Source organism: Trachinotus anak, unplaced genomic scaffold, assembly GCF_046630095.1.
Source record: "Trachinotus anak isolate AG129_WGS33_773 ecotype Australia unplaced genomic scaffold, CSIRO_AGI_Tana_v1 ptg000008l, whole genome shotgun sequence".
Classification (NCBI taxonomy): domain Eukaryota; kingdom Metazoa; phylum Chordata; class Actinopteri; order Carangiformes; family Carangidae; genus Trachinotus; species Trachinotus anak.
The window spans coordinates 20,905,730-20,932,334 of record NW_027273859.1 but is presented as its reverse complement, the minus strand read 5'-3'; the positions used below and the strand labels follow the sequence as shown (position 1 = coordinate 20,932,334).

Sequence of the window (26,605 nt, the reverse complement as noted above, 5' to 3'; positions counted from 1 at the left end):
TCTCTTGGCAACAGAAATGGTTTTTTAACCTGAAACATATTTTCAAACACACAAGTGATGTTTTTGATTACATGCAACGAATATTTGACGTCAGGTCTGGTGAGCTTCACCCAGTCCTGATGTGGAACAGATACCTGGAAACCAGGTTCTAGGTGGGACACCTAGAGCAATAGGAGGTTAATAACTACATTTATCAAAGGTGCCACACAGTGAAGCAGCAGTAGCCCCTGTATAGTAGCAATCCATCATCCCACAAATGAAGGTAAATCAATCTGCAGTAGATTTAACACCTATTAAGATGTGGACGAGAACAATACTTCAGTAAATCCAGTGAGAAAGAACTGTCCCGCCGTGTTTGTGGTTTAGATAAGCTTGTGATAGGGTTACTTTGTCAGATACACTTGTTATTTACACTCTGTGTATAAAGGGGAAAGAGAGTACAGGTGCTTTCTCTCTTCAATGAGAACTACATTATACTATGTCATACTGAATATCTGTCCCTCTCCTCTCCTCCTCCCAGCAAGGTAAATCCGTAGCTACCCTGGCAGCAGACACCAGTCGCCACCTGTTGGTGTGTTTCCTGTGGGTGATGAAGAACGCTGATAGGAATCTAATTCAGCGCTGGACCATAGATATGCCTCCTTCACAGCTCAACAAGCTATTGGAGCTCCTCACCATCTGTGTGTCCTGCTTTGAGTATAGGGTCAGTTTTCTCATTTATTGGTTTATTTTTGCTTTGTGTTGTGTAAGTGCAGCTGCAACAGTCAAATTAATTTAATATTTATAAAAAAAAATGCATATGGAAACTCTGCATCAGGGATGGCTGTGTTTTGTTTTTTTTTATAGCTCGCCTTCATGTGTGTTTGCCGTGACATTACGGTATGCGTATTGTGTTTGCACCTTGTGAATATGCAGGTATGTGTGATTGTAGGGTAAACAGAGCAGTGACAAAGTGAGCACCCAGGCCTTACAGAGATCTCAGCAGGCCAAGCTGCAGCTGGAAGAAGCCCTGCTGAGAGGAATGGGAGCCCGAGGGGAAATGATGAAACGAGTTGGAGGTAGTTCATTTCCCTGCACTTTAAGGCACATAACTTGGAATTGCTTTTCTGTCACATTTAGAATTGCAGTATTTCAAAGTTTTGCACATGAGCTATCTCCAAAACTAGCACTCAGACTTTCAAAATCTTATCAGTAGTTTATGTGTGTGGACTGCAAGTCATTGAAATAACCAGTCTTAGGTTACTCTATGCCTGGACATGCTCAGTCTTCCTGTGATAGTCAGTATGAGTACAACTGATGAATATGAGTGTACTGAAGGAGAAAAAGTAAACATTTGATAACTGTGAAAATTTAGTTTAATTGGTTCGTTTTTATCAGCAAGGTCTTACACAAGTCATCTGATGTGCTATTTGCTCAGCAATACAACATAATGTTAATTCATCTATTAGAGAGCATGAATTCCAGTGATATGGTTTAGTGCATAGTCTGTACTCTAGTTAATGTGCATAATAGTTTTCTCACTAGCTGATTTCTTGAATGATGATAATGATCTCCTTTTAAATCCCCGACAGGAATGGATAGGACCATGGGTCAGAGAGAGAACCTGCGCTGGAGGAAAGACCTCACTCAGTGGAGACAAACCAACGACAAACAGGATAAGTATGTCATGACCATTGTGTCTATCTGCTTCCCAGTTTCCTGTCTTGCTCCCAGCCTTTCGTGATTTCTCTTCTCTCTGGATATCTGTCTCACTTTCATCACCTTCCATCAGGACTAAAGCAGAGCTGGACCAGGAGGCTCTGATCAGTGGGAACTTGGCCACAGAGACAAACCTCATAGTGCTGGATCTGCTGGAGACAATCGTGCAGGTCAGAAAACACTCAGCAGTATCCATACAGTAACACTTTATGGACTGTCACAGCACAGAACACATAGTTTGTGTAGACATAATCCAGCCCAGCAGTTAATACAAAGGATCTCATGTTGAGTTGTGTTACTATTTATGATCTAACATTATGAAGTTTTTTTTTTTCTAATATTTCATCTGCAGAGGCTTAGTGCTTTCAAGCCATTCCTCATTGATTGAAAGTCAACAAGAAATTATCTTTCATCAGCAAGACCTATTAAAGAATCGATTTATGTGCTTGCATAATTGATATACAAATTAAGTTCCTCACTGGGCATTGAAATCATCCCGGTTCAGCTTACTTTAGTTATCACTGTGTGAATCACCATAAAGCAGAGGAGAAAACAGGTTGTTTAGAACACAAAGATGGCTTAATGTACTGGTCACACATGCAGTGCTTTTTAATCTTACCTTGAAACATATCCTAGACTGCATATTAAGCCATCGTTGTAAAGTTCACTTGTATACTGTCAATCTAAGCCCTTAAAGAGTTTGATTTTGCTTTCAAGTGGCTCCCCAGTGTGTACGCAGGTGTTATCACATGTAACATATGATTTGTTAATTCTTCCATGTGTCTCATGTCCAGGCGGTGCCATTAGCTGATTGTAAGGACAGTGTGGTTGGCGGGGTGTTGAAGGTGTTGCTCCACTCCCTTACCTGCAACCAGAGTACAACTTTCCTCTCTCACACCTTCAGCACACTCAGAGCACTTGTTGTCAAGGTACTTTCATTATGATGTGTGTGTTTGTGTGTGTGTGTGTGTGTGTGTGTGTGTGTGTGTCTGTGTGTGTGTCTGTGTGTGTTTGGGCGCGCTTTGTGAAAATTGAGGAGGAGGTTTGTGGGTTGTATGTTTACATGAACACTATCTGTGTCTAAATTAAATGCTCTTATTTGTTTGTGGGGGTGGAAAACTGCTGATACAAGCCAGATTATTTTTATGTATATATGCCTGTGTATGTATGTGTGTGTGTGTGTGTGTGTGTGTGTGTGTGTGTGTGTGTGTGTGTGTGTGTGTGTGTGTGTGTGTGTATATCTGTGCACGCTACCTTGTGTGTCTGGTATCATGTGTCTGTATGTGTGTGCTTGTGTGCAGTTTGGGGACCTGCTGTTTGAGGAGGAGGCGGAGCAGTGTGCAGACCTGTGCCAGAAGGTGCTTCAGTACTGCAGCAGCCCTGTTGATGAGAACAGGAGCCAGGCCTGCGCCACCCTCTATCTCATCATGAGATACAGCTACAGTAATGCCAGTGTAAGTGCACACACACACACATTCACACACACACACACGGACACATGTAATCACATACAAAAGATGATCCTGTGTTTATGTTCCAATGGGTTGTAAGGACACAAACACACACACACACACACACACACACACACACACACACACACACACACACACAAAGCAAATGTCAGGCGTGCGTTACCTTCTGTCAGATAAAACCTTATCTAACATCTGAGCTTGTAGAAGAAAATACATTTATGTCAGATTAAACTTAATTTAAGTGCACATGAGAGTTCAGAATTGCTTATGATACATGTTCTCATGAAGACACACAGAAGCAGGGAGTCACACACATCTGATCCCATCTTCTCCGCTTTTCCCCTCCTGCTCGGCTTTAATGTCTTTTCCATGTCTATTTTGAGCGTGCCGCAGAAAGTTTCTGCTGAAGGATGTGTCTCTGAGTAGAGAGCAGAGAGATATGTCACTGTCTGCCTCCCCATGTTCCTATCCCCTCTTTAACTAATGACAGCCAGGCCTCTGTGTGTGTGTGTGTGTGTGTGTGTGTGTGTGTGTGTGTGTGTGTGTGTGTGTGTGTCAGTACATATGTATGTGTGAATGTGTAAGTGTATGTGCCTCAAGGGCAGGGAAAGAGAGAGCGAATGTGAAAGGGGCGGAAAGGAGGAGATCATGATGGAGATCGAGCAGCGTTTCTTTTGCCAGAGGTGAAGCAGCAATGGAAGGAAATAAAAATGAAAAAGAACAGAAAGATTGAGAAGAGACACATCTGAAGGAAGGGAGGTTTAGGATAGAGTATCTTCTTTCATTTTCTCTGCTGGTTTGATAACCCCTGTTGCTGTCGATATTTCCTGTGTTTACAATCTGTACACTTTATGAAAGTCAGACACCAGCTTGTGGAGCACACTTACACACACATAGACACACACACACACACACACACACACACACAATATCTCCAGTTTAAAGAGAGTATTTCCCCTCTGCCTGTCCCAGCGTATGTTTGTTTATGTTGTGTATACAGAGGGAGCTGTGATCTGAATTAGCGTCGCAGCCGTATGACTCATTCATACAGAACTTACTCTCTACCTCCTCCTTTGTTTATGTTTTCATCCCTTCATCCACCCTCGTCTTGCTCTCTCATCTGTCACACACATTTTTTTTTTTCTCTCTCCATGTTTTTAATTTTAGACTGTGGTAATAAAAGGAGAGAACCTTTTTTTTTTTTTTTTTTTTTTACAGAAATGGACCAAATCATGAAAAAAAATACAACAAGAAAAGATATCTGCGGTTAAAATTTGTCCGAAAGCTAAAGGAAAAGGGACAAATGACAAAGAAAAGGAGGGAGAAAGACAAAGAGGGTTATGTGTTGACTTAAGCTCATTTAGGTTATCATTGAGCACACACACAAACGCTCACATGTACACACCGAGTTAGAGGGCAGTGATGGGTGGTTAGGCTCTGGCTCCATGCTCAGTTGAACAGAATGAGGCCGTAGAGATGATCCATGGGTGATTATGTCTCTGCTAATGGGAGATCATTTCCCGCTTAGCTGGTCATGCTGGAGATAGATGGGACTTCACACATACACGGGCACACTCCCTCTCTCACACATGCACACAGTCCTCACAGCAGAGGATGGAGGGCTGTTTGTCAGGCCTGTTATCTTGGACAGGTAGTGTGGAAAAACCGGACAGACAAGGCAGGGGACAGAAACTGAGGAGAGAACACAAGAAAAACAGCATAACTTGACTTGGAAAAGATTTTGAAATCATGGATTAGTTTTTAGTGCAGGGTAGAAGATCCTCTATCCATCCAACAACTGCACACACACAGCAAAGTACAGTGTGTAAGCATTTTGATTTTCAGTGTATATCTACTTTACAAGTATGTTCTGGTGCCCTGCTGATAGGCTCCAAGAATAGAGTTTGTTTGATGAAGTAGTTCATTACTGAGAGTGAATAGCTCTGCCTAACACTTTATATAAATATACGACATCAACTCATAGAATGAGTAGTAGTAGTAGAAGGAGAAGCAATATTAATATTTGCATGTCATATCTTTTGCTTATATGTTGCATGATGTAAATAATAAGACATTTTCAAAGACTATTATGAAATTTGAAGCATGTACCCTGGACCTGAAGGTGGCCTGTCTCAGAGAGAGAGCCTCTTATGCTGAAGTAGATACGGTACATACACTGGCCATTATTAGAGGTTTTATAGTAACTAAGTAATTGAGAGGCAAAATGTAGTCAAAAGGGTCAGAGGAGGGAATCTTCCTATTCCTGCAAAGCTGCATTTGCCTCTAATGTGTAAATGACCTTGTGTAGTCATTGAATATATTACATTTCCCTCTGTAGCTTGAAGAGAAGGCATCAAAAGGAAATGTTTTCACTTTGGAGTCTGTGGAAATCCATAGTCACATGAAATGCAGCCTTACAGAGCTGCAGTTTCATGTCCGAAATTTGCATTTTGTCTCGCTGTGTAAAGCAAACATAAAATGTGAAACCCTGACATTCACTGTGGTCCCCTGTGTCTTTGACAGAACTTCTCACGGGTGAAGATGCAGGTCACCATGTCTCTGGCCTCGCTGGTGGGCAAGTCATCAGACTTCCAGGAGGAATACTTACGACGCTCCCTCCGTACTATCTTAGCCTACGCAGAGGAGGACAGTGAGATGCAGAGCACTCAGCTGCCCTCGCAGGTATAACACAGTACACACAATCACACAAACACGTACACACAACTACTGTATTACGTTACTGATATTGATCGTATTATGGCCTCATGTCTGCCCCGTCTGTGTTCTCAGGTGGATGAGCTTCTGAGAAACCTTAACAGTATTTTGTCAGACACAGTGAAAATGAGGGAGTTCCAGGAAGACCCCGAGATGCTCATGGACCTCATGTACAGGTGAGAGACGAAAAAAGGCTGTCTCCCTTGTTTCTGTCTGTCTTCAGTGTCTGTCTCTTAATGTCTCGCTCTCTCCTCTCCTCCCTTTCTCTCATCGGTGTGGTTTCTCTCTCTATATTGCGCTGCTGGTTCCTATTTCTCTGTGGTCTGGGCTGTTTTGCCTCTATTTGCTGCCCTCACTATGGTAACCATGTGGTAGCAGTTTAGTCCTCTGATCTGGCTTTGTGTGTATGCAGATGCAAACAGTGTGCGTGCGTGTGTGTGTGTTCGAGTATGTGTGTGTGGGTGTGTGTGAAAACACAGAGACAAAGAGAGCATACATGTGCTGTATGTTGATTTAGGCACTTTACCTCAACATGCTCTAATGTCACCTACATGTATCATTTATCATGCACCTTTCTGTTTGAGTTTTTTTCCCACTGACCTGGTGAGTGGGTGACAGTTGTGCAGAATAATTTTACACGTTTAACTACACTCACCCCAGCATTTACCTCCAAGCTCCCGTACACACACAGGTCATTGACGCAAAAGACATTTGGTCTCCAGATGCTTGAATTCATTTGTAATTATAGTATAGTGCCTCACCTGCTTTAGAAATACATTTTTATGTTTTGAGTGTTGTAGTTGTAGTGTTGTTAGGCTTATGATTATTCATACGTTCCATGAACAGAAAAACATTGTCCATATTTTTTGTTCAGCATAAAACCCACTCATCTCCTGCGCTCACTCTCATGCACACGTTTTTCTTTTAGATATTTGCTGTCCATTTGTAGAGATATTGTCTATTAATGCCTATTCTGTAATTAGATTAACTCACCTGCTTCAGTTTGTGGTGAATCATTGCAGTTAATCCACATCTTTAACTACTACTGCACCACCTGAAACTTTGTTTTTGTGCTGCCTTTTTGGCCAAGTCGTTTTCTGGGAAAGAGATTTTAATCTTAATGAGGCTTTTACCTGGTTCAATAAAGGAAAAGGAAAGAAGGGGAAAAAAAAGAAAAGACGATTACCCTCCTTCTCCTCCCTCCCCAGGATAGCGAAGGGCTATCAGACATCTCCTGACCTCCGTCTGACCTGGCTGCAGAACATGGCAGAGAAGCACAACAACAGGAAGTGTTACACAGAGTCGGCCATGTGTCTGGTCCATGCTGCTGCGCTGGTGGCCGAGTACCTCAGCATGCTGGAGGACCACAAGTACCTGCCTGTTGGGAGCGTCACCTTCCAGGTAGACAACACAAATACAGACATACACATAGCTTTAACATGTGTTTATTATTAATTTCTGAGTGCAAAAAAACAGCAACAATTACAGCCACACATAATAACCATTCATCATTTGTTTGTTGTGGCTGTCGGTTGGTTTGTTGAATGGAGGCAAACCCTCCCCTGCGCAACACGCCATATCACACATATCCCCATGGATTACTTCCAAATTTGGTTGTGTGTGTCCAGAGGGGGGAGCTGTACACTCATAGCGTCAACATGTAAATATGGTCCCCTGGTAGCTCTGCTAAACACAATGCCTTTGAAGATGAGGAGGGGAAAAAAGGCAAACGTGCTCCTGTGGGAGCTTGTGAACAGTCTGTTCCTCTGAACTGAAAACAAACAGTTATAACAGTAACTATGATGATGGTGTCATTGATGAGCTGCGTTGTGAATGCAGGACCTCTGTGGCGCTCTGGTACAGGACACTCTAACCTGCAGCAGTCAGCAGGTCATTGATTGGATGGTCATCAAATTAGCACCATTTCCCACTGTAGGACATGTCCTTTTAAAGCCAGCCACGTGATTGATTATTTGATTAAGAGGACTAATTGATTGATTAGCTGACTGATTTTCTCCTCAGAACATCTCTCCCAACGTGCTGGAGGAGTCGGCGGTGTCGGATGACATCCTCTCCCCAGATGAGGACGGGGTGTGTTCGGGACGCTACTTCACTGAGAGCGGACTGGTGGGATTGCTCGAGCAGGCTGCTGAGCTCTTCAGCAATGTGAGACAATGAAGCTGCACTGGTTTTATGATATTTATGTTCTGGGTCAACGCAGAAACCTCTATCTGTATCCCAAATCCATACCGATTTTGATCAAGTTTACAGTATGTTAAAAGAAGCATACTCAAAACACTGTATGTCCGTTGAGAAAGATTTTTGAGTGTGCTGTGGATGGATGCTATTCTCCCATAATATAAGGAGATGATGGAGTTTCACACAAGTGGGGAAAATAAAACAAATTTTAGATGTCAGTGAAACAGTTTCAGGGACATATCAGAAAAGTTAACATTTTGTTATCTCGTGATTTTTAATTGGCAGTAATGTTCTAAAGTCACAGTTTGGTTGCCTTTTCACTGTGCATGTATTGCATCATTTCATGCTTATTCTACCGTAAAGTCTGCTGATTTCTATCTAACTGCAAACAGTATACTATAAAGAAAAGAATATAGTGTACTGTGTGGAATTAATGTGAAATGAGATTTATTTTGTAGAACACCTTATTTGAATAATATTAGTAATATTTATTTGGATCATTTACATAATTACATAGGTACATAAATATATTATGCTTCTTATTTCACTACATAACACTGAGCACTTTGCTTGTAGTCTTAATGAGCATTAAATGGACCAAAGAACTACCAAGTACATTGTTAACGCTGAAAGTAACCAGTGTTACAGTGTGTTGTATGGATTTCGGATTCAGCAAGTGTTTGGGTGGTCGTGCCACAGAACATTTGGTTTATATTTTTAGTGTTAAATGCAAATATTTCCTCTTTATAAACTGTATGTGGTCATGCTAACCAGCAGTAATGGCTGTCTCCTCAGGGTGGTCTGTACGAGGCAGTGAATGAAGTCTACAAGATCATCATACCAATCCTAGAGGCTCACAGAGATTTCAGAAAACTTGGATCCACTCACGACAAACTACAGAGAGCCTTTGATAACATCATTCAGAAGGTAATAACTGTATGGTACTGTAGAGGCTCCTTCATTTATATAATTAACATTAATGCAGAAATAAGAAAATCAGGAAGATACTGTAGTAGGTGAAGTTGAAAGATCAGAATTGAAAAGTCATTTAAAAATCATTTGGCTCACTAAATTTCCTTATTCAGTATTTCTGAGGTCTATAGAAATTCCTTTAAAATGACTTTGCATAACTAAGATCCTTAAAAAAGACATTGAACATTATTGTTGCACTCAACAATAAGAGTTTTTTTTTTTTTTTCAAATTCTTTATAGGCATATCAAGTTTTTAAACTAAAGGTCCTCAAAGTGATCTTCACAATAAAGATCCCATAAAAGGCTATTACCATAATGAGAAAGAATATGTTACTGGTGTTATACTGATTAGAGACTAATATAAAATCTTTCTGTGTTTTCCCGCAGGGCCATAAGAGGATGTTTGGAACCTATTTCCGCGTGGGTTTTTTTGGGGCCAAGTTCGGCGACCTGGACGAACGAGAATTCATTTACAAGGAGCCAGGGATCACACATCTGCCTGAGATATCACACAGGCTGGAGGTACAAATGTGTGACTGCTGTGGAATGAAAGGGGAAGAAGGTGCCTGGCTGGACTGGTGAAATCCGATAATGACTGAGAGACTCTGAGTGAACATAATGACTGTGGGCAAGACTCACAATCATCCATTTGTTTTTAGTGATTTTTTTAGAGAGTGTGGAAACCTTGGCATTCATTCAGATGCTTCTAAGGAGAAGTAATGTCATGAGGAGCAATGCAATGTCAGCCTCACTCTTGAATCAAATAAGTCAGTTATATACTTATAGCCTTAAATGACAATGAAATCTGTATGTCATTTGCCCAAAGACCCATAATAGACTGTGATTGGGCAACAACGTATAGTAACCACACAATTTCCCCCACTCCTAGAACTTCTATAGCCAGTGTTTTGGAGAAGACACATTGGTGATGATCAAGGACTCTACACCAGTGGACAGAAAACAACTCAATCCCAACAAGGTAGGAGACCATAATGTCACACCACTGACTGCTGGTACAGGTTTGTCTGTTCTGTCATTGAAACATATTAATGATCTTGCTGGTTAAATTCAATATTTTTAGATACTGATTTGTCCTAAGATAAATGAGGAAATCGTAATCTTTGGTTGTTTTTATTAAACACAGAACCAAACTATTGTAAAGTGTATGTAAAGGAGTAGGTATGAAGCAAAAGTATGGATTATGGAAATATTAATATTTGTATAGAATATATGAAGTTACACAAAATCATCTAAATTGTATTAATTATAACAGGCAAAAAATGACTAGACATGTAATGTAAAGAAAAATCATGTTATATACAGATACAGTGCAATTCATATGTAAAGAGCATGCACATTTAGATTTATGCAGAAAAACTGTTGAAATGAAATGTTGAAAAACTGTCAGAAGAAAAACTGTCAAATGTGTGTGTACACATTGGGAAGTATGCAAGCCAAAAATGAATAACAACAGTCCTAAAAATAAAGATTAGTCCAGAGGGGAGGAATGCAACAATCAGCCCAGGACAGTATGACTAGGCACGGCACTGATGCATCCTCCCTGCTGGCTGAGGATGAAGCTCTGAGAAAGGAAGCACTGTACACCCTGATGGCTGTTGGCAAAATAAATACATACATACATAAAAAAGTAAAACTAAAAGCACTGAGTTTTTATCATAGTGACAGCCTGGTTTTATGTATTAAAAAAAAGCAAACCTGCACTCTTCTCCAGGCATATATCCAGATCACTTATGTGGAGCCCTACTTTGATGACTATGAGATGAAAGACCGGCTGACAAACTTTGAGAAGAACTTCAACCTGCGGCGCTTCATGTACACCACGCCCTTCACCAAGAGCGGACGGCCGCGGGGCGAGCTCCACGAGCAGTACAAGAGGAAGACCATCCTCACCACCATGCATGCCTTCCCCTACGTCAAGACTCGCATCAACGTCATCCAGAAAGAGGAGGTAGGAGCCAGATTCATGATGTAGAACGTCTAGTGGCTTTAACACACAAGACAAGATCTGACTTGCAGAGTCAGTTCCCCATTTTGTCTCACGTCTTAAGACACACAAAAAAAAGCTGTAATTGTTTGATGTCTTTTATATTCGTTTACATTTCACTTTGATTTGTTTGGATGTTTAATATTTGACTCATGTGAAGCACTTTGTTACTTTTCCTGAAAACTGCTATACAGAAGAAAGTATATTATTTATGACGGTTTCTTCACATTTGTCGCTTGCCGATTGCAGCAATACATTTGTGAAGTATTACCTGACTTTTGTTTCCAGTTTGACCTGACTCCCATTGAGGTGGCCATAGAGGACATGCAGAAGAAGACTAGAGAACTGGCAGTTGCCACACACAGAGAACAGCCCGATGCTAAGATGTTACAGATGCTGCTACAAGGCTCTGTTGGAGCCACTGTTAACCAGGTAATGTATGAGCATTGCAGAGATTTTGTGAATGACGGCGCTGTTTCTTTTTTACGCTACTATCTGTCTACTGATATTATAGCTGAAACGATCTCGTGCTAACCAGTGGCGGCTGCTCTCCTATCATTCATGGTCCTTTTGTCCCCCTGAGTGTTCCTTCTTAATGTGGAGGGAAAAATAAACCAGAATAATTTACCTCTATTTGTCTTATCACATTTACAGTTCCCATTGTAGTCTGCAGGTGGGAGACATGACAGTGATCACACATCAAAGCCTTCACCCCATCCATAACCCTAATCCTTCCTTTGCTTTTCCCCTGATTTAGTTAAAACGTCAATTCATGGCCTCTCTTCCTTTCATGTCCCTGCTGCACGGCATGCTGAACCGGAGGTCTCTTTGATCTGATAGCTTCCAGGTCCTGCCAGCATAGTGAATGTTGGAGTAATGATGAAGCTAGCTCCAGCGCCTCCACGCCCCCCACCCCCCACCCCCTCGTGCTTTATCTTCAAGCGTCTAATCTGACAGGTCCCTCGCTCCGACTTGATGTTTGTATACATAACGTTAATGCTCAGCAACTCTGTAAACATATAACTCTTGACTGTAATCAGCACAGGAGACTGGGTTTCTGTGTCTGGGTCCACAGCTCTGTCATGAAGGGACTGAGGCCCAGGCCCAATGCGTTTATGATGCTAATCAGAGCTGTTTAACTGTGCCTGTCGTGATGCAGGCACTGTGCAAGCGTGCTGTGGTTTTATGATGGATATAAGTTAGGCTAACAAGATCTCGTACTGGGCAAATGGGAGCCAAATGGTGGGTGTATGCGGGGTTAGCTGTGACATTAGCCATGCAGGAGGCTAATCATGGCTCTTTCTCTGATCTCCTCCTCATGTTCTACTTCAGCATCTTAGCCCTTAGCTGCATTAAGCATTTAGTTAGCAAGTCATTTCCCCCTGCCTGAAAGAGGGCCATTCTCATCTCTCCTTTGTCCACACGCTCTCAAACATTTCCTCTCTTACCTCCTCTCTTTCCTTCCTCCACTCTGTTTGTGCTTTCTCTTTCTTTGTCTCTCTAACCCTGTCTCTTTGTTTTTTTCCCTCCTCTCCTTCTCTCTCCGCAAACCCCCGACTCCCCTCCCTCTGTTGTAGGGCCCACTGGAGGTGGCCCAGGTCTTCCTGAATGAGATCCCAGCGGACCCGAAGCTCTTCCGTCACCACAATAAACTGCGACTGTGTTTCAAAGAGTTTATAATGAGGTAAGATGCGATCAAAGACACACCACCTAGTGACAACACACTGTACCAAAGTTATGCACAAAAAAAAAAAAAAAAAAAAAAAAAACACCACAAAAATAAATAAGGAAAAAACTGACTTTCATGGTGAGCCATAAACCTAAAGGAGTTCACCAACTATTTTACTTGAATTTGCATTTCGTCTCTTTATTGTTACCAGTGGCTGGCACCGACTCAGTAGGTGGAAGTATAGAACAATACTTCAAAAGAATTTCTGAGTAGGAAATGCAGTAACTTTGTGAGACTCGACTTAGAAGGAGTGATAGTCTTCTCCAGGATGCCTTATGTATACACCATTACTGGTGCCAGTGCAGGAAGATAAAAGAGCTGTGAGCGATGGCCACTGATATTCCTCTTGTTTAAGCTGAGTGTCAGTCAAGATGCAAACAGATGATAGTTAAAGGAATTAAAAAGGTAAGCGGATGGTGAATGAATATGACCCATTGTGACGGTGGATATTTTGTATTTCCCACATGACAGTGGAGGTTTTTTCTCAGAATATCACTGAGCTGTTTTTCTTCTGAAATTGCAAAGGTTTATTGTTCCCAAGAGTTTCATTATATTTTGAATATTCAGAACATAATTTAAACCCTTCTTCTCACAGATGTGTGTCTGAGGATATGCTGATTTTGTGTGTGTCGTGTATATGAGCGTTTGTGTATTGGTGTGCGGGTGCATGAGTGTGCCATTTCATCTCCTGAGCATGTGCTGTTTGCCTCCAAAAGGTGGTTTTCATTTTCTAACCCTCATGTCACATTCCAGCTGCCTTGATTGCTACAAGCAGGTTGGCAAATATTTACTGTAATTTTAGAAAGGTTTATTTCCTATTCTAAATCCAAGCATGCTGGCACTCGACCCTTTGTATGCCAGTCTTTTTGGCAGTGGCTTTCTTATAAAATCCACTCAGGAAAACACTGTTCGTTTTGTTGGTCATCTTTTCTCCACCGAGCTAAATCTCTCCCGTCACATACAGTACGTTACCCCCAGGCGTCAGGCCTGCCTCACATCCAAACATGTCATCTGCTGTGCAGCTCATTACTCTAACACTGATTTTTAATTGCTTATTCATCACTGTGAGATGATGCACTGTAATGTTCAGGATACAGCTGTGTGATATGTTTCACCATTGCTATTGCAAGAATTTTATTTTTGCAATTCTTTATTTAGAGGATAATTGAGAACATCTCACCAGTTACAGAGAAATAGGCTCATATTGTAAATTTATGTTTACTTTATGTAAACTTTATGTTCTATCAGTGAACTGTGTTGTACTTTATTGCGATATATAAGATAGAACTCTACTCACATGTAAAATACAAACCTAATAACCTACAGTATTTTGTTGACTTTAACTTATGATGATCTTGGAATTATAAATCTGGACAGCTACATTTTATTAAACTATGACATAATCTTATATTGTCATCTCATATGATTCCACCAATATACACTTTCACTGATATATGATTGATATATGATTATATGATGATATGAATTACTCCCCAGTCCTGGTTCAGGGGCACATAAGCCTTAAAAAACTTTAACTAAGACACTGAATTACTGTCTGAAATAGAGCAAATATAATTTGTAAAAAATACATTTTAAAAAATCCAAAAGAAAAGCAAAGCAAAGCAAGTAATAGGATCGATCAACAGCTCCTAACTGTGCTGAAGTCAAGTGGAAAATCCACTATTTCTCTTGAAAAATAAAAGTCAGCACAGCTGTTAACTTGTGTTTATGGCTTTTCTGAAAAAAAATATTTTATTGAGACTGAAGAGAGGAATGTTTGGAAAGGGTGTGGTGTGCTTGATTGACAGGTGTCTCAGTCTGTCACAACCTGCAGTGCTGCTACTTCCTATCCCCACCTCCCTTTAGGCTGGATTTGAATGATCTCATTATCTTTAGTAGCTGACAAAGATGAACTATAGGTTGTTTTAAAGTCAGCTCATAAACCTGTGATGTGTGTGTGTGTGTGTGTGTGTGTGTGTGTGTGTGTGTGTGTGTGTGTGTGTGTGTGTGTGTGTGTGTGTGTGTGTGTGTGTGTGTGTGTGTGTGTGTGTGTCAGTTAATAAAATGAAGGCACCTAAAAAATGTAAATACTCATCAGGAGAAGTCATGTTAAACACTTCAATCCAAGCAGTCAGATAGAGAGCTACATGTAGTAGATGTTTTTATGGCTTGGGAAAATCCTTCACTGTTGTGAACTGTCATTAATGCTCATTGCCCCACATGTTTACTGTATACTGTTGCCCAACATTGCAGTTTCCATATTACCCTCATTAAAAGCTAACAGATAAACTCAGACATGTGTTTGCAATCATCCCCGTCTCTCTGATTTCCTGCAGTCTGCCTTGTATGTTGGTCATTATACATGTCATGATAGAGGACTGCGGCCAGAACCTGTGTCTGACCTTTTCTCTTAGTCTAGCTCAAATCGTTTGGTACTTCATCATAAGGCGTTTTCCTTTTTCCAGTGTTTCGAAATAGCATTATGGGTTATTTACAGTTTAGCTCACATTCTTGCAGAGGTACTTGGGAAGCTGTAACAGGCATATACTGTAGGAGTTCCTTACAGTCAAGTACATTGTTAACTCATTTAGAGTTCTGGCTTGCAAAGGAGTCCAATTTATGTCAAGTAGTTACAGGATGCTGTTAGCATGAAACAGCACAGTGCATTTCTGAAGGTTTGAGGATCGAGAACGGATTACTGCAAGATTAGTTTGCATAGAATCATTGTTGAAGGTGCTCCTAAGCCTGAGGTTATTGCGTTAAAAAGGTTAAGGAGCACACTCAGCTCTTTTTTCATCTCATGCAATGTCATTTACGAAAATGGATTTTTAAAGCCGATTCCACCTTGGTGTGCTCTGTCCTGCAGGTGTGGCGAGGCAGTTGAGAAGAATAAGCACCTGATCACATCAGACCAGAAGGAGTACCAGCAGGAGCTGAAGAAGAACTACAACCGCCTGAGAGAGAGCCTGAGGCCAATGCTGGAGAGGAAGATTCCTGAGCTCTATAAACCCATCATCAGGCCTCGGCTGGAAAACAGGTAAACAGACCCACCAAGTCAAAAAGCCAATACTGCTTTGACAAGAGACACTGAGGTGGGAATAAAACACATATCATTGATCTTTTCATCACTATGATGGCTGAACCCAAAGTAAAGTGACAACAAGTAGATTCAAGGTGAGATCCATTCACACAGTCAGTGTCACCTTTAGAAATATTGATAGCTGAAGCAGAGCTGCAGTACACAGATTAAGAGTTGAACCCCATGCCATGGCCAGTCTACACTCATATATTAATAAAGACTGATGGTTATGTGCTCAAGTGGTTTCATGATTGACCATGATAATCTTGGGACATCTTTTAAAAATGTATTTCCATGGTGAGGGATGAGCATGTGTGTCAAAGGGTAACATATCCACCAAGTTTGAATTTTGGACAGTTTCTATCAATTACTATAGAGAGCTTCCAAAACCAGTTGGACTGATGTTAACACCAGTGAAACAATATGGATATATATAATGAAAATATAACTCCAGTGCTAGTGGATATTTCTGTGCCTTGCCCCCCCCATCTCATCCACTGCCCTTTCCCTTTTACAGGGAATCTTTCAAACGTCTAAGTTTCCGCAGAGCTCAGGAGGAAAACTCCTGAGATGCCACGGCTCGTCTGAGAGAGTGCTACCAAGAGGAAGGGGCGACTGTCAAATAGCCGAGGGAGGAAAAGAGAAGATAAGATGAAAGAGGAGAAAAACGAGGAAGGAACTTGTGGTGATACCCTTGCACTGCTTTGTGTGGGGGGCAGTACATTGTGTCCACAATGGAGGACTTACAGTTTCTCAACAATCCAGCAGAGTGTGTGTGCTGTATGACTTTTATGATTTGACAGTTGTTTGTTACAGAAGGCAAAAGGAGAGAGAGAGCACATAAAAATAGGGGAGTGGGAATCTCGAGCTAAGTGTAGCTTATTGAGTTTCACTGTAAAATCTTCAGATGCTTTGGCTCTGTTGGTTTCCTTTTTTAGATAACTGCAAGTCCTAATAATGCTGCAAACATTTCCTGTAAGTTGGCATAGAAGCAGACTATAGTTCCTCTCTGAGGTCCTTGCTGGCCCAGGGCCTGTATGTGTGCCAATAATTCTGGTGTCCTGTTTGTATGTATATGTAAATGTATGAATGGTTGTGTCTTTATTTAGATAATGTTTTAGTGCCATGCTGAAGTCACTTTGTACTCAGTGATGATAAATGATTCTGTGCTAAAGGGCCTCTGAAACTCCACTCCACTGTGTGCCAGATGGGGCAACAAGAATATGGATGGATTTCTGCACTTGAAAAATGGATACAATTTCCTGCGTTAACTCTTAAGGCCATTCTTGTCTTATTATTGTTGGGCATACAGTACCTGGCCATGTAGATAATAGAAGAGTTTAACTTATTAAGAGTGATCTGATGTAAGTTCACAGGAGGCAGTGGCTCCACAAAGCTTATCTCTAAATCCACATTTTGTATATAGTAGAGGTATTACATTAGGTGATTACAAAGATGTTTACAAAGGTATAAAAAACTATTTTGCATTTTATTTTATAGAAATGTATTTTAGATAAATAATAGCAATAATGATATTACTAAATTGTATTCAGTGGGCAGGATTCAGTGACTGAGTGTGCTGTAGCAATCTCAGTTTATGTTCTCGCAGTTTCAGTACCTGTTTGTAAATAGATTACTTCCTATGATACACACAGTGCCAAATTTAATTCCTTTGTTATTTACTTAGGAACTGAGATACTTAACTAGAACTGCAATATTTTGAAAAGTCACTCCACACAGCTGTGCTCTGCAATGTGAATAATGTTAACTCCATATGTCCGAATACATTCCAGAAGAGAAATTTACTACTGCTTTGGAGTATTAAATAGTGACAACCTGATTTTATTTGACAACCATGAAACAGCTCATTTCATTGGTGTTATGTTGCAGCTCATTACCATATTTCAGTAATGTAAATGTGTTGGCATTGCAAAAGTGGGTATACATTTATATTTGCATTATTAATACTCATTTGAATTTTCTTTTGCTCTGTTTTCAGTTACATCTCTTATTTATGAACTGCAAAATGGTTAAATTGTATGAAAAAGTTATACAGTGTGGGTATTAATTATGAATTAAGATGTATACCTATTTTTGAAACATGCAGGATATTGCTGAGAGTAGGTGTTATCAGATGTATTAGTGGTTTTCAACCACTGGATGTTACTTCATGAGTGAGTTTTATGTTCATACCTGTTGTGTTTCATTAAATGTGGAATTTTAACTTGTCATGCATACAATGCTGTTGATGCACCTGAATAAAACTTAATATATGCACATTTGTCATCACTTTATTTTTTGAAATTGCCTAGAAACCCTCTATCATGTGAACATATATACAGTGTATGTAAATACTGTGTGTGTGTCTGTGTGTATATATTCTCTTCATCATCATTTTAGCCATTTATAGTCCAGTTTAACCAGATTTATAAAGTTTTATACAGTTTTTTATACATTTTTATACAATTTTATGGGTGGGCAGTGCAACAATTGCACACCATTTTCCTTCTCAATTACTGTTAAAAAAAAAATTCTGTTTTTTTTTTTTTTTTTTTACCTTTATCTCGGATAACCCATATACAACCTGCGGTAACCTGAGTGCGAAACTGCAACGCAAGTTTGAAAAGGCGGGAAGAAGCTGAGTAAAGAACTACATTCTGCTGCCGTCGCGTCAATGTGACGACATCACTGCTCGACTTCGACATGACGGAAACAGGTTGGCGATTTCATTCACAACAGGCGAGTACTTGTGATTGTGGCTGTAATATAATAGCTGCACCCGAGCTTGTGATGCTCAGTGCTATGTTGGCAGTGGTTCTGAAACACTTGGTTAAAATCAGTGTTACCTACGGTGAAGCTGGTCAGTTCAGGGAGCACCGCTGCTCTAGTTTTTACCGCTGAGTCTTGAATGTTGAGAGCAGACTTTTAATGTGAAATTATCCTTAACTCTAGCCCATGACACGCCGTCAATTTAGCTTCACGCCACCAATGTTTAAAACTCAAACGTGGACTGCTACGTTGATCGATCTGCTGTCCTTCATGAGACACATCTTGCTTATTAAGCTGTCATGTCTTCTCATGCGACTTCAGTAGCTGTGTCAATGTGCTTAACCCTCATTAAAAGTTAATAAGCATTTCTACTTTTGCTTTGTAGCTAGACTGTGATTAAAATAATATGAGGGCTAACCCTCGGGTTACCCTCTGTCTGTCTGATTCATAGACTGCATATAAAAAGGTCTGAGCATGGCATGCATCAAGGGCAAGCTCTCACCTGTTTTGCCTGCAAGGGCGCTGTATGCGCCCTAACCTGTCAGTTTAAACTTTCACAAGATCTTTATTAGCCTTATTCTGTTTAATCTCTTTAATCTTTGCTCCACTAAGCCCGTGGCAACCCACCTGGAAAGTTACATTTATTACAAAGGGGAAACATTTATCAGATGTAGCTAATTTCTGTTTGCAATCCCTGGGCATGTGGATGCAAACACTAATGCAATAATAATATCTAATTGCAGTTATGATACAACTAAAAAAAAAATATGGATTCAGACATAATCACAATTTAATTACGCTGAAAACTATACAGTATATATACTGTAAATAAGTAAATTATTATACAGTAATCACAGTAACTGTGTCTGCATCAAATTAATGTCGACAAGACTGACTTCTTAAAATTCATTGTTTTTTTTTTTTGTTTTTTTTTTGTTTTTTTTTGTTTTGTTTTGTTTTTTTGGCATCATGGGAAAAGGTATGGAAATCTACATGTTTTTAAAGTGTCAAGGAGCTTGTTCCAATCCTAATGGCCTTAAATGAAAAGGCCGATTGTGCAAAGTTAGAGCCTCTTTGAAGGTTTCCAAAGTCTCCCCAAGCAGATGACCTTGAAGCTCTGATCACTTCCTCTGAGCAAAGTCGTACAAGGCTTTTCAGTGGTGGACGTGCAGCACAGTCTGTTATTTTAAAGATCGAAATGAATATCTTTATTCAAAAATACATTTTCAAAGTTTAAGAGTGGAACTGCTCTTTAGTTGTACACTTCTTTAGTCACAGTGTGCAGAAATACTGTGAACATAATCACTAGTCTACAAGTATGTTTTTACACTCAATTAAGTTGCCTAGTTAAAACCAGAGTGGTCATTTAGTTCAGAGATGGAAGTTATGAGCAAAGCGGGGAGATAGGGGTTTTCTGCCTTTTTCCTGTCGCTGTAGATATTATCCCCTGTTTTTGTGTGCTCATAGTTTTATGAATAGATTCCTGCACTAAGTAACCTCTGAGGATTTTGTGCTGCAAATGGTAATTGCACCTCTGTCTTGCCAAGCCCGCCTCATGCCCAGAGCAGGCTAAATGGAAGGTTTGTGACAGCAAAACCTCTCGTATACAGCAGGAGAGCTTTAATATAGGCTACAGCAGACACTTAGCTGTTCCTGGCACTGAGCTAAGGTGTTTTGGTATTACTGCTTCATTAACACGGATCAAAATAGGATCGTGAAGGTGTTTTTATTTTTGGAAACATTTGTGGAATGTGTGAACAGATGGAGTTTGACACTTAAGTTTGAGTTTGAGTTAAGCATACAGACTCTGACAGATTTGGCGTCATCGCAGTACACAGACAGAACACTTCATTCATAGGCTGAAGTAAGTACATCTGCCCACAGGAAGCCATGGAATATCAGCTAATGGTTTTGTCTGAAGCTTACATAAACACACATTCAATGAATCAGCCTATGATAAATAAAAAGTTTGTAACATAAATAAATAAAGCTTTGTTTTTGCTCTTAGGTTCAGCCATTCTCTGCTCTTCTTTGATGCAGTTTGTGCGACATGGAGCCAGGTGCGGACCTAAATCCTGACACAGATGATCTTCCACTCCGAGCCAATACCAACCACATACTTGTCAGACATTATGTGCTGGACCTGAGAGTTCATTTTGAAAGGAAGGTCATCAGTGGTAGTGTCGTTCTGTTCCTGGAGCCATGCTGTGGGCTGATTGGTAAGGCTGAGGGTGACACTGGACCTGGTGACGGAGCTGGCTCTGTAGAAGCTGGAGGGAGTCAGGATGGGTTTGTGTGTAGATTACAGGATGTAGATTCAATTGAGGATGGAGCAGAAAGACTTGAGAAGACTATGACAAGGATGGAAAAGACGTTTGGTGCTAGAGAAAGAAAAGGAGATGAACGTCAGGCGATGTCTGGGGTTGGGTCGCCGACTGCAGCTGAAACTGAAGAAATCCATCCTTCACATTTGTGGGAAACCACCAGTGACAGCGATTTCACCTTCGTGCTGGACTGCTGTGACCTCGAGGTGTCGAAAGTTGAAGAGGTGGACGTCACCTCTGTGTCAGCCATGTCTAGCCTCCCATCAGAGGTCAGATCTGAGAAGTCCGGAGACAGCTCAGTGAACCCACAAGCAGCCTTTATTCAGAGACTCATCTCCCTGCCCTCTAGCCGATGGAGGCAGAAGCACCAGCTCTTTTTGCTGTGTAGCCGTGCCCCTGGCGCTCAGGATGGCACTTCACTGCATTTTCATAGAGACCGGTGGAGTCTGCAGGTGAGGAAGAAGGGGGCAGCGTCCCCTCAGGAGTTCCCTCGTGCTGTCAGGATCTGCTATGAGACGAGGCCAACGGGAGGCTCTGTGAGGTGGACCAAAGACCAGGACGACAGGTTCGTCTCTGGGAGTGCAAATCATCAAACCCATTCCATAAAACAGTGGTTTCATAGTACGATTAAGAGGGAGGTCTCTTTCTTAAAGCTTATATTTCCAGTTTGCAGTGTTAGAACAGAATAATCCTGATTCATTAATTCACAGAAACACGCCACAGGCTGTTATATTCTGTTCTCTGCGTGGATGCTTTGCATGTGTGTATGTGTGCGTGTATAGCTGGTGGATCCTTTGAGCTTTGAAATGAGGGTTGTTTATAGTTTACTATTGTTTACCCTTCCAGGGTGTGTGTTTACACTGCCGGTTCTCCCATCAACAACCGAGCCCTCTTCCCCTGCCAGGAGCCGCCTGTTGCCATGTCGACATGGCAGGCAACAGTACGGGCCCCCAGTGAGTGTGTGGTTTTGATGAGTGGGGAGGAGCAGGCTGTACCTATTGAGGACAGAGACGCACGTAAGCTGTTATTTCACACACCTATTGTGGCAACCAGTAGAAGTGGATTTTATTAATGTTGACCAAAATCACAAGCTCCAAGGGGCTTTTGCTCTGCACAGCCTACAACACCTTCAATATTTTTAGACCCCTGATTAGCAAATGTGGCTTATTTCCTTATTGACTATTTGTTCAATAAGGAAAGTAAAGCAGAGAAATGTTACTTATTTTGTTAAATGTAAAAGGGGATTATAGAGAAACATACAAGGTAAAGAAAAAGTCTAATTTTGGTGATCTTAGGTGTCGTGTTGGCACCAGTGTAGAACATTTTCAATTAAGTGTTTATTTGAAGCCAGCTTTCTTAAAGCCTGGTTCCACACATCTTTAACTCTGTCCAATTCCATTGGAGCTTTGTTGATGAGATTAAAAATAACAGCATCATCATCCTGCATCAGAGCCAGAAAAATAATGATGGAGAATTGCTACATGGGGATAATGCAGCTGTACATGTTGGTGTTAAGTTGACTTACAGAACAGAAATTAACAACTTTTAAATTGACATGTTTCTTTGATTGACGCGCTTCTAGTGCACACTAGTGGAGCTCCTTTTGTCATCTATAATGTTGGCATGAAGGATATGTGACTATCTATTGATTTCTTGGGGCAAAAAAAAAACCAAAAAACAAAGAATGTCTCTGATGAACATAACATCGAACTGAATAGTGAAATTAAAAGAATTAGCAATTCACTCCAATTCAAATTCTCCATGCTCTCTGTCATCTAAACTCCTCTCTGCACCCCTACATTTTCCCTGACATTTTCATCCTCTCTGTCTTCGCCTTCCTCTACTCTCTGCAGGTTTCTCAGTCTGGAATTACTACGTCACTATGCCCATGCCGGCCTCCACCTTCACCTTGGCAGTGGGCCACTGGTGCCAAGTCACAGCAGAAATTCCCCTAGCATTGGAAAGACGGGTGACGGACAGGGCGGATTGTGGCAAGACTGCCAAACCATGGGCTGGGTCTGGGTCTGTGGAATTGACTGAGGCTGAGTTTGTGTCTGGACATGGAAGCTCCTCCAGTGAAGTAGTAAAGGGCTCTTCACTCCAGGCTGGCAGGTATTTTATTATTTTTCCTGCGTTCTTTTCTTCGTGCTAGACCTCTTCCTCCTCCCAAGTCTGCTATTAACACAAGTCTGGCCCTTCGACATTCCATGGTGAAACTTTCCTTTCGTTGTAACAAAAAAAGGCGCAGGTGAAGTTAGGGTGATGGATAGGGTGCAGCCCTCAATCAGCTTTTTATGACAAGTACATTAAAGCTTGCGCCATAGTACTTTGGGTTCAATGCCCAGCAGAAATGATCTTTGGGAAGCAAAAAAAAAAAAAAAAAAAAAAAAGCAAAGCTGATATAAATTTTATGGTGGTACATGATACAGATTGTAGGCTGGGACATTAGTGAGGTCTGGCTTACAGTGGGCAGGACAGGGTTGGGCTGGGGTCTTCCTGTTCATTGGCCAGCAGGTTGGAAGGTCTGCCAGTGTTTTCCAGTAATCATCCTCCTCCCCTCATGGTTTTCCTCCAGCAGCAGCCCAGCCATAGCCTGCTGCAGGCCCCAGGAATCTCCCACTACAAGGAAGGCCTTTATTTTCATTGAATGGCTGAAAGGAAACTTGGATGTTGCTCGAAACCTTTGGAACACGTCTGATGCTAAGGATGGAGTTAGAGCTGGATATTGGATTTAAGAGGGAATGAGGTTGCATGTCAGCACCTAGATATTTTTGGGATCTCTGTGGTTTGCCTTTGTGACGTATATATTCCATATTTCCATTGCTTTCATTTCCATGCTTAGCACAGACAGACAGGACACATCGTGCCATATATTGGTTCACCAACTGAATAAGTGTGTATTCTCTCAGTAAGAAAATTCATTAAATCATTGTTATTAACCTTGGATTAAACTTTTCTTCCCCATTTTAATCTGCTACAGTGGAGACCAGACCACCTGCTCAGACTCTACATTCTCTTACGCTTCCCTTGAGGATGAAGGGTTCTCTGTAACTGATTATTCAGGCACGGTGGATGGCGGCGTCTCTTGTTCCCATGGCGACTACCCTTGTCGATTTACTGAGCGGTCGGCTAGGTCCCAGCGGGTGATTCCACATCGTGTGTTTGGCCCTGTCAGCTTGCTGCAGAAGGCCCAGGTGGAGTTCTGACAAAGAGCCACTGAGACCTGAGCTAATTATATTTTATATGATTAGAGGAGACAGTTAGCATCAGTTAATGTTTGTGCTACTATGCCAGAGGTTTTCATCCACCATCTCTCGGCAGAATGATAGAAGTATGAGTCTGTATTCTCATGAGAATGATTTACCCTGAAGGGAATTTCTTAGTGGAATAACATTGATAAATATTAAGTCAAAGGCTTTTCCTGATTCAGTCAGTTCCGAGCTCATAATGCCTCTTAGATAAGTGGCGAAAAATCTTAAGAAAAACAGTACAGACTTAATAGTCGTACACATCCTTTGAAATGGAGCACATAGAACCATCATAGTACACTAGTATAGGGAGAAGCTAATGCATAAACTGTATATTTTACCCACATCTATCAATATACAGAGATTTGGTTCAGGTAAAATTATAATTTTATAGATGCCTGCTGTTCTGAGAAACTTGTTGCTTTCCCTTTGTAGATGGGAGTCCTCAAGCTGTTGCCTCGATGTTTGGCTGCAGCCCATGCTGTTCTGGGGGTCCACCCATTTCCTCGTCTTGATATCCTCATCGTTCCAGCAGGATTCTCCAGTTTGGGCATGGCCAGGTAATGAAACTTTGATATTTGGTAGAATAGCAGAAGGTGTAGGGAAATTGCTGGAAAGAGGATAGGATAAGGATGTTCGGGAGACAGAGAAAACTAGTAGTAAACAGGCTCGTAAATGTGTTTTTCAACTTAGGTGCAAAAGGAATTAATGATAAAAAATTAAAATTTTGTATGGATTGTTAACCCTGCAAACACCTTTTTTACCACTTGGGGGCAGCAGAAACAAGGTGTCAAGACAGTGCTGACATATTATTAGCTTTTTAATAGAATAGGTTCACAATTTTTCAAGTCTGTCTTAAAACAAGAGTCTGGTACCCATATGAACATTACAACACGTTTTGTTTACTGTAACTACATTAGCATGTTTGCTGATTGGTGCTTGGCAGTTTGTGTACAGTGTGTTATTGGCGCCTTGTTTGCTGAACAGTTGCTTTATGTGTCTGGAAACGATGCTGATGAGAGCTGTACGATTAACCAAAACAGTGAAGCTGTGGGTCACGAAACCAAAGCAATGAGCTGAAAGATGCTAAAATTCTCTGTATAGGGAGCAGAGGTGGTAATTATATGGGTTTGTTATTACAATGTAAGCAACACCTTTCACATTACACATAGGCAAACTGATTCATTAATATAAAAATATTGACTATAACAGCTTTACAATTCTGCAGCTGTGGCAAAGCATCAGTTTGCAGTGGGTGTGCGGACCAATTTTGGAATTATTTTGCAATTATTTACAAGTTGTATGGAAACAGGACATCAAAGTTTTGCCACAACAAAGCTAAAGCCGGCACTTTGTTATTTTTCAACTTTATCTTGCTGCTTCTGGTTTGGATTTTCAAGTAAAACTTTTCTGAGTTGAATGATTAATGATATACCTCACATTTCAAAACCCCCTCACTCTGTCTCGGTCTTCTTTGTGGAGCTCTTCCACATTGGAATTCTTTGCTGCATTAAGGAGTCCAACCATAACCCCCTCTAAACTCTATTCAGTCAGTTGTCATCCCTCCTTTTTCCCCAACATAACCACTTTTAAAACCAGCCTGAGGGACTTATCTTCTGACCTGTTAGTATATCCATGGGGCTTATGAAAGGATGTGATGCTGCCACTATTTAATTTTTTATTTTTCAGTGAGAAGAGTAGCAGAACCAAATTGAAGCTTGACAAAATGTAAACGCATAAAATTGGCAAAGGAATCCTCAGCCTCTTTACTAGGCCTCCACTTAAACCCTTTTTCCATATGCTGTCCCTGTCCTCTTTCATTGTCCCATCATTAACCCTCTACTTTTCATTATGTTTTCCCCCCTTTCTGTTCATCCCATTTCCGAAACTCACCATCTTTTTCTTTCTTCATCCCTTTTTTTCCATCCCAAACAGCTCTCTTCCCTCATCTGTCTTCCAAAATTTTATTCCCACCGCATCTTTTAACCTGTTGACACTTTTCTTCTTTTTACATTTTTATATTTTTGCCATGAAGTTGGCAAACTCAGCCCAGTCAGTCAAGGCTACACCATTTCAGCTTCTCCATCCCTTCCTCCAAACATAACATGGTTCTTCCTTATTCTTTAATTAATTTTCCCTGCCCCTAAAGACCCCAAAGCCCTAACCCCAAACCCTGACCCTCTTGATGAGAGAGGTGGCTAACCTCTTCTTTGGGCACAGCTTTGCTTTGACTCAGTGAGTGGGTGAATAGTCTGCTCTGTTATAACTTTTCAGAGGTTTCAGGTGGTCTGCAGGCTCTCTGCAGGCTCTCTGCTCCACACCAGACCTGTGTGTATTTATGTACTTTCTGTATGTTTGTGTGCAGTTTCAGTGGAGGTCTGGGGGTAGATGGGTG

The 26,605-nt window shown here is 41.0% G+C and overlaps 2 protein-coding genes across 7 annotated transcripts in view; both read left to right on the top strand.

Annotated features, from left to right (window-relative positions):
* The window catches only part of dock8 (dedicator of cytokinesis 8), a 53,486-nt gene extending 35,340 nt beyond the window's left edge, over positions 1 to 18,146 (top strand). For all 3 annotated transcript variants that reach the window (XM_071483412.1, XM_071483410.1, XM_071483411.1), the window contains 18 exons: positions 521 to 703; positions 932 to 1,058; positions 1,572 to 1,659; positions 1,772 to 1,868; positions 2,493 to 2,627; positions 3,000 to 3,152; positions 5,694 to 5,852; positions 5,961 to 6,061; positions 7,094 to 7,286; positions 7,908 to 8,051; positions 8,880 to 9,011; positions 9,444 to 9,578; positions 9,946 to 10,035; positions 10,789 to 11,025; positions 11,350 to 11,493; positions 12,639 to 12,745; positions 15,657 to 15,827; positions 16,387 to 18,146. In XM_071483412.1, the coding sequence (XP_071339513.1) occupies positions 521 to 703; positions 932 to 1,058; positions 1,572 to 1,659; positions 1,772 to 1,868; positions 2,493 to 2,627; positions 3,000 to 3,152; positions 5,694 to 5,852; positions 5,961 to 6,061; positions 7,094 to 7,286; positions 7,908 to 8,051; positions 8,880 to 9,011; positions 9,444 to 9,578; positions 9,946 to 10,035; positions 10,789 to 11,025; positions 11,350 to 11,493; positions 12,639 to 12,745; positions 15,657 to 15,827; positions 16,387 to 16,438 (2,448 nt within the window). In that variant the 3' untranslated portion in view covers positions 16,439 to 18,146. The remainder of the gene's footprint in view (positions 1 to 520; positions 704 to 931; positions 1,059 to 1,571; positions 1,660 to 1,771; positions 1,869 to 2,492; positions 2,628 to 2,999; positions 3,153 to 5,693; positions 5,853 to 5,960; positions 6,062 to 7,093; positions 7,287 to 7,907; positions 8,052 to 8,879; positions 9,012 to 9,443; positions 9,579 to 9,945; positions 10,036 to 10,788; positions 11,026 to 11,349; positions 11,494 to 12,638; positions 12,746 to 15,656; positions 15,828 to 16,386) is intronic.
* Positions 18,147 to 18,536: 390 nt separating this feature from the next.
* Positions 18,537 to 26,605, top strand: part of aopep (aminopeptidase O (putative)) — a 71,984-nt gene continuing 63,915 nt past the window's right edge. For 3 of the 4 annotated variants that reach the window (XM_071483414.1, XM_071483416.1, XM_071483415.1), the window contains exons 1-6: positions 18,537 to 18,608; positions 20,647 to 21,527; positions 21,809 to 21,978; positions 22,816 to 23,074; positions 23,943 to 24,156; positions 24,646 to 24,770. In XM_071483414.1, coding sequence (XP_071339515.1) covers positions 20,689 to 21,527; positions 21,809 to 21,978; positions 22,816 to 23,074; positions 23,943 to 24,156; positions 24,646 to 24,770 — 1,607 coding nt within the window. In that variant the 5' untranslated portion in view covers positions 18,537 to 18,608; positions 20,647 to 20,688. The remainder of the gene's footprint in view (positions 18,609 to 20,646; positions 21,528 to 21,808; positions 21,979 to 22,815; positions 23,075 to 23,942; positions 24,157 to 24,645; positions 24,771 to 26,605) is intronic. The other variant, XM_071483413.1, reaches the window with a different exon arrangement.